The sequence below is a fragment of the Watersipora subatra genome, chromosome 1, assembly GCF_963576615.1.
Source record: "Watersipora subatra chromosome 1, tzWatSuba1.1, whole genome shotgun sequence".
Lineage (NCBI taxonomy): Eukaryota > Metazoa > Bryozoa > Gymnolaemata > Cheilostomatida > Watersiporidae > Watersipora > Watersipora subatra.
The window spans coordinates 56,885,794-56,892,932 of record NC_088708.1 but is presented as its reverse complement, the minus strand read 5'-3'; the positions used below and the strand labels follow the sequence as shown (position 1 = coordinate 56,892,932).

The 7,139-nt window shown below is 37.4% G+C and overlaps 1 protein-coding gene across 2 annotated transcripts in view; it reads right to left on the bottom strand.

Annotated features, from left to right (window-relative positions):
• Window positions 1-5,369: 5,369 nt before the first annotated feature.
• LOC137410082 (nuclear hormone receptor HR96-like) overlaps window positions 5,370-7,139 on the bottom strand; it is a 34,175-nt gene continuing 32,405 nt past the window's right edge. For both annotated transcript variants that reach the window (XM_068095665.1, XM_068095670.1), the window contains one exon: window positions 5,370-6,471. In XM_068095665.1, coding sequence (XP_067951766.1) covers window positions 5,935-6,471 — 537 coding nt within the window. In that variant the 3' untranslated portion in view covers window positions 5,370-5,934. The remainder of the gene's footprint in view (window positions 6,472-7,139) is intronic.

The window sequence follows — 7,139 nt, the reverse complement described above, 5'->3', positions numbered from 1 at the left end:
AGAGTGGCACTAGATCACTGGTTAGCGCTGTTATGGTCAATCAGTAGAGTGGCACTAGATCACTGGTTAGCGCTATTATGGTCGATCAGTAGAGTGGCACTAGATCACTGGTTAGCGCTATTATGGCCGATCAGTGGAGTGGCACTAGATCACTGGTTAGCGCTATTATGGTCGATCAGTAGAGTAGCACTAGATCACTGGTTAGCGCTGTTATGGTCGATCAGTAGAGTGGCACTAGATCACTGGTTAGCGCTGTTATGGCCGATCAGTGGAGTGGCACTAGATCACTGGTTAGCGCTATTATGGCCGATCAGTGGAGTGGCACTAGATCACTGGTTAGCGCTATTATGGTCGATCAGTGGAGTGGCACTAGATCACTGGTTAGCGCTATTATGGTCGATCAGTAGAGTGGCACTAGATCACTGGTTAGCGCTATTATGGCCGATCAGTAGAGTGGCACTAGATCACTGGTTAGCGCTATTATGGTCGATCAGTAGAGTAGCACTAGATCACTGGTTAGCGTTATTATGGTCGATCAGTAGAGTGGCACTAGATCACTGGTTAGCGCTATTATGGTCGATCAGTGCAGTGGCACTAGATCACTGGTTAGCGCTGTTATGGTCGATCAGTGGAGTGGCACTAGATCACTGGTTAGCGCTATTATGGTCGATCAGTAGAGTAGCACTAGATCACTGGTTAGCGCTGTTATGGTTGATCAGTGGAGTGGCACTAGATCACTGGTTAGCGCTGTTATGGTTGATCAGTAGAGTGGCACTAGATCACTGGTTAGCGCTGTTATGGTTGATCAGTAGAGTGGCACTAGATCACTGGTTAGCGCTGTTATGGTCGATCAGTGGAGTGGCACTAGATCACTGGTTAGCGCTATTATGGTCGATCAGTAGAGTGGCACTAGATCACTGGTTAGCGCTATTATGATCGTTCAATGGAGCGGCCAACTCCTAACACAGATTCTTTTTGCAGCAATGAAACGATTCATGTGCATAAGAGTAACCCTCGTTGACCCAGAACTATTAAAGCCGGTTCTCCAGTTTCATGTAGCTACCTCCACCTATCTCACGAATTTAGCTACGGGTGGTGATAATTCTGTCCCCTTCTCTTCTTTAACATTTCCTCTTAAAGAACCAAACACCAGGCTACTCGGCTGCATACCTGAGCATATTATCACAAATATAACAGATGCTATGTCCGTTACACGCCGCTTCAAAGAGTCATACTTTCAAGTTAGCCATGATATCGTTGGTATTGGTTTCAATCATAGATATAGTAAACCCTATATCTATGGTTTCAATATAGGTTTACTATATCTATGGTTTCAATAGACCTTTTGCTTTTCATATGCTATATTTTATAACAACCTTTAGGGCCTATTATGATAGCTTTAGATTCACCGCTCATCTTAGAATTGGAGAAATATTTTTGTAATTTGTGACAGTTGTAGTATTCGTTTGAAGACTTGCAGTATCTGTTATATTATTGACATCATTTGTGTAACTTGAAATACTTATGTGCCGTGTGTCACATATTGCTATTTCACATGATTGTTTAAAATTCATTTACAGATCTGCTGATTTTTACAGGAAGTTATTGATGTGGCTGAACACTTTATGGATCTGATCCTTGTGTTTATGGGTAGCAAATCCCGGCTGAAAAACCCGCATCTTCGAGCGAAGTTAGCTGAGGTACTCTGTGAAATCATGCCTAGTCAGGACGGGATACCTACGCGATGAGCCAGCTCAACCCGTATGTAGATTTTAGTTTTTGATTGCACAGTAGTGGAGGTTGATTGAATATAATCTTATTATCAATGCTGCCAGACAGATCTGCAGCTGCCATTAATATCTATAATTGATTAAGAGTCAGCATATAATTATATGATTTTGTCATGCAAGTTTACCTTGAAGCTTTTCTTGTCAAGACGTGTTGCCTTTTTCATTACTTTTGATATAGAATGGCTAGCAACCGGCGCGTGCATGTATGTAAGATCCAAAAAGGAATAAAAACTTTGAAATTATCGTTAGTTCCATCAAAATGATAGCATCTTCCTGATAAAATATGTAATGACCGAATATCTTTTGCTGGTTTTCTAGAATACAGATAAAGGTGAATCTGCTTATGACTTTGTGTAAAGAGCGAAAATAAATTCAATTCTTAAAGTAACTTTGACAAATAATGCAAAAAGTAAGATTTGATGAACTAATATATCAAAGTGAAAGTATGTTTAGTTAAACACTGTTTTTATTTCGGAGCCCTGAGTTGCAAAGTATAAACCTGGTCAATATATAGGGGGTCGGAGTGTTTGGGGAGCTCTTAGACCGGCGTGTTGACTAATTGATGGGACCAAAGGCAATACAAATAACTTAATCAGACACAATAATTTTGAAGTTTGGGTATCGCCATGATCTATTGTAGTTTTAATATATGTCGTTTATTTTTTTGCCCATAGACAAAAAACTGCAGTTTTTGTTGTTGTTTAATGCTTATTAGCAGAAATTGTTAAGGAACATGAGTTTTTGGCTAACTTAGGGCCTCGATTTGATTAGAAAGATTTTGTTTGCACTCAACCATGCTTTACTCTCCTCCCTGTCTAGTTGAACATGATCCTTTTTCTGTAGCCACGATGTACTAAAAGAGATGCTATTCAAGGAGCATCGCAATGTTGACAGGCTAGCAGTTACCAGTATTACAGCAGCAAATGCACTATTATATAATTGATAATACCACTAATAATATAATTGCTGCTCTTTAACAGTTTTGTCAGCCTTATACGTGTTTTCCAGTTTCTTCTGAAATGCAGCAAGATATGGCTACTCGACAAGCAAAAGACTGAATTACTTCAACGCATCGTTAAAAAACTGCCTAAACTGGTTGAAATGTCAAAATTTCTCATTAAATTCAAATAATAAAAACACTTTTTAGACTTTTCAATCTCATTTGTTAACAAGCAAGTTTATTTTCACAAAATATTAGCTACAGCAAATTGTTGGGATGCAACAGTAAATAGGATAATAGATGATGAATATTGTTTTACTATGATACAAGACAAATCACACGGTAGACAGTATTTCATAGCCACGTGTGCAATCACCTAGAACGTGTTAATTTAAAGTAATATAGCTCTTATATTCACATCCAGTTTTTTATCTATAAAATATTTAACTGTTTTCTTTAGGCAGTCCTTTGTTTGTTACATAATATCTTGGCAACAACTTATTAAGATAAAAATGGTTGATTAGTCGGGTATGAAGCCACATTTCTGGCAGTTTGTAAAAGTTGAGTGAAATTATCTTTGCTGAGAATTGTTTTATTCTTTATTATCATATCATAGTAGTTTGGGAATTTCCATAGAATGCAGCTGTACAGCAGATGGAGGATGACGAGCTGAGCTCATCAGCTCCAGAGGAGTTCCTTGATGCATTGCTGAACACGATGATGAAGGATCCAGTGATATTGCCAAGCAGCAAGCAGAGAGTCGACTGATCTACCATTGCTCGCCACATACTCAGGTACTACAACTAAATTAAGGCTCGCAACTATGTTAGCCATTATGCTGCGGTATAATTTATGGCTTATATGTCTAATGTCTGTGATACAAGACTACTGGACAAAAGCTGCTGTTAGACCTACAGTTGGTTCATGTTATCTTAGGCTTATATATGTGAGGTTCAGGAACAGTATAAGCAATAAGAAATGGACAACGTCATCAGGTAGCGTCACAGAACAAGCTTCATAGAAAAAACCTAATTTTGATTTATTCGTTCTGTTGCGACTTTTATTGTCTCCACCTGCTATTTATATATTTCTGCATTGTCCAAACAAAGCTCTCATTACTGTGTTAACTGCGATGAAGTTAGCATTCCTCAAATAACCTTCCTGAGATGACTTTAGGGAGACATATTGGGCATCACCCTAGTTTTCACCTCAATAGGGAGCCAATTCAGACCAAAAGCGCTGACTAGTGATAACCTGTATTAAAGATCAACTTCGGAAAAAATTTACAAAATTTTATTTGAAGGTATAAATATTTTTTATCATTTGCGATCGCATTTTATGTTTAAGGTGATCTGACTGCTACGATGTTTCAAGATTAAACTCAATGAAACTTGATCACAATTAAAACACTCAAACCAATAGAAAGTGCGATTATGAATGTATATAGTTGCAAAGAGACCGACAGGTTAGAGATGTGTAATGCTTCAACTTGAACACAATAGCCGAAATCAACTAACGCAAAGATAACTAGTGGTGTCATATTGCATGTATTTTTCTTCTGAACATTCTAACCGCGATCAAGTTTTATCGATTTTAACTTAAAAACTACCTGGCTGTCAGATCTCCTCAAACATCAAAAACAATCGCAAATGATAGAAAAATCTCGATATATTCTGGTGAAATTTCAAAAATTTTGTTCAAGTTCATTTTTACGGTTTTGTATTACTTATTATTGTTATTCATTATTTTACTAGAAGCAAACTCTTTAACTCAAATTTTCCTCTCGAATGTCCCGTGGCAAGAGTGGAATTCTATGATTCTAAAGAACACATCTGCTGTAATATGTTTTTATTCTCTCATTGAAGTCTGCAGATTACCTATCACAAGATATAAGCTGCAAACACTTATTCTTTTTTTATAAAACTGCGAGATTGTTGATCTGTATACCATTATTGACCTAAAAAACCTCCCTGTAGCAGTTGTGCGCTCTTGTAATGTAACACCTAGAACATGCTTCTCAATAATAATTCAGCTGCTGATGAACACTGAGAAATCAAGCTAATTATATGCTTTACCATTCATCGACAAAAGCATGGAGTAACACTAGAGTTATCATAAAACTTTGCCAAAGAACTTATCTATTGCTAGAATATGTTTTGCGGTTTAATAAGGTTTGTTCTCAATTGCTTTGAACGGCTTTAAATTGTTTGGCTAGGGCTAGTCAAATCATATTTATATTATTTTGCCGTGATTAGACCAATCCATTTGATCGTATTCCACTTATCCTGGACCAAATCATTCCGGACACAGAACTTAAATCAAAGATTTTCACCTGGCTCCAAGAGCAGAGAAATAAACTATAGTATTCTCTTATCACCTGTAAGACATATGAATGGGTTATCAGTGGGTTGGCATATCTTGCTCGGCTATTAATATTGCACTAGTATCATGACAGAGCCTGCCAGCCTGCCACCATAACCAGCGCTGTCAGCTCTCATATTGGCTTGTGGAATTAAGCATATTCAATTGGTGCTAATACTAGGGTTTGTCCACTTGCACCAAGTAGGCTATGTATTTGTACATGTATGTGAATTTATCAGACCTCCACGTGCACCGACACAGGCATAATCTGCTTATTTTCAAGTGATATATTGATATCTGGAAGCATGAATTAAGAGCCAAGTTACAAAGCAAAACTGTAAGTTTAGCCAGCTCAGTGGTGGTAACATATGCATCTGAAACCATAGATGTTTGTGTAAGATAAGCTAGATTTGACTCCATTATATAGGAAATATTATGGTAAATATATAAATGGGTGAATCGACGTATATGAACATTTTGTAACCTTGGCATTCCAATAGCAGCACATATTCTGTTTTATACAAAAATTCGAAAATACATGTTTATTTAGCCATAACAATTACAAAGTAGTCTATCAAATGATATAGAACATGGAGACTTTCCGCTACCAAATTTAAGAAGCCCCAATGTTGGAGACTCACAAAAAATAAATCAATAAAATGGAAAACAACAACTCTTTTGACTCGAAGGCAAGCAGCTTCGAGTCAAAATAAATTTCAAAATAAAAAAATGTTAAACTATTCATGCAAGCATAACGAACATAATTGTATCAGCGTTTTCAAATCTCTGACGATACGTAATTAATACTGACAATACGTAGGCTATAGCATTGAACTCATTAGATCAATGATAGTTTAGAGAGAGAGGTAAACGAGGCATCGGGTCTCGCAAGAGCAGCTCCCTAAGCAGTGGCTCAATAGCATCGTCTGAGCTAACTTCTTGATTAGCTATCGCACCTTGTGACATCACAACATAGTTGCGGAGATCTGTAAGCTTCATGACAATGCGTGGATAAATGATCTTCTTTGCTTCTGAACAAGGACACACGCTGCATAGATATGCCAGAAGCAACTCGCTGTAATGCGACAAATGCTGATCGACTGTATCCTGCTGATCATTGCTGATCGTCGTTCTGTCAACGTTGAACACATTGATAATCATGGCAAGAATCATGGCTGTCTTGTCCTCCAAAGCGGCTGTTCTGAACGAGCTTATGAATTTTAGGTGCTCCTCGTAGATCTCCTCACCAAAGATCGTTCGAATAAATTCAAGCTGAAGATGTTTGCTTGAACCAGAAGTTGTGTCCACGACCGAATATCCTCCGATGTCTGGATGGTATTGAAGGGCTGATCGTATTGCCATAATATCCATCATACTATTCTACAATGTACAATATTTCAGAAGTGTTTAGGCTCATAGCACGCGAGAAGCAAATCTCTACCAGAAGGTCGTTTAAAAAAGGGTTTAAAGTAACCAAGCCTACGCCTTTTTTTAAATATTGCAGGTTAAACAATTTATTTTACTTGAAAGTAATTTTGTTGTAGAACATTTTGTGATTTTTGAAATCTTGTGCATAATTGATAACACATTTAAATGACAGGGAACAAGTTTTTGCCATCATGGCTACTATGGCTTTATGACTACCTATCCGCTAGGCTAACTAATGTAAGCTTTCGATTATGGACAATGTTTTAGTACACTGATATCTCTACATACTCTAGTACAGTGAGTACCCCAACACGCATGAAACTCGAGATGCAATCTGACTTTCGAGCAAGTTTCTGCCTTGAGGTACAACTAATCTTTGAGATACACTGTAGCATTACAAACATAAAAACAACTAATTTTTAGCTATATATGCATAAATGATATATTTCATAGGCAGCAGTCAAAATGGATGGCTAGCAACATTTGAATGCACCATCTCGTAAAGGGCAAACCAATGAAGACAAATTTAAAATTGGTTTTGACAAAAACCGATATGCAAGAAAGTCACTGCTATATGAATTTTGTGAAATTTTTCAGCCACACCGTATACAATGTAAGAT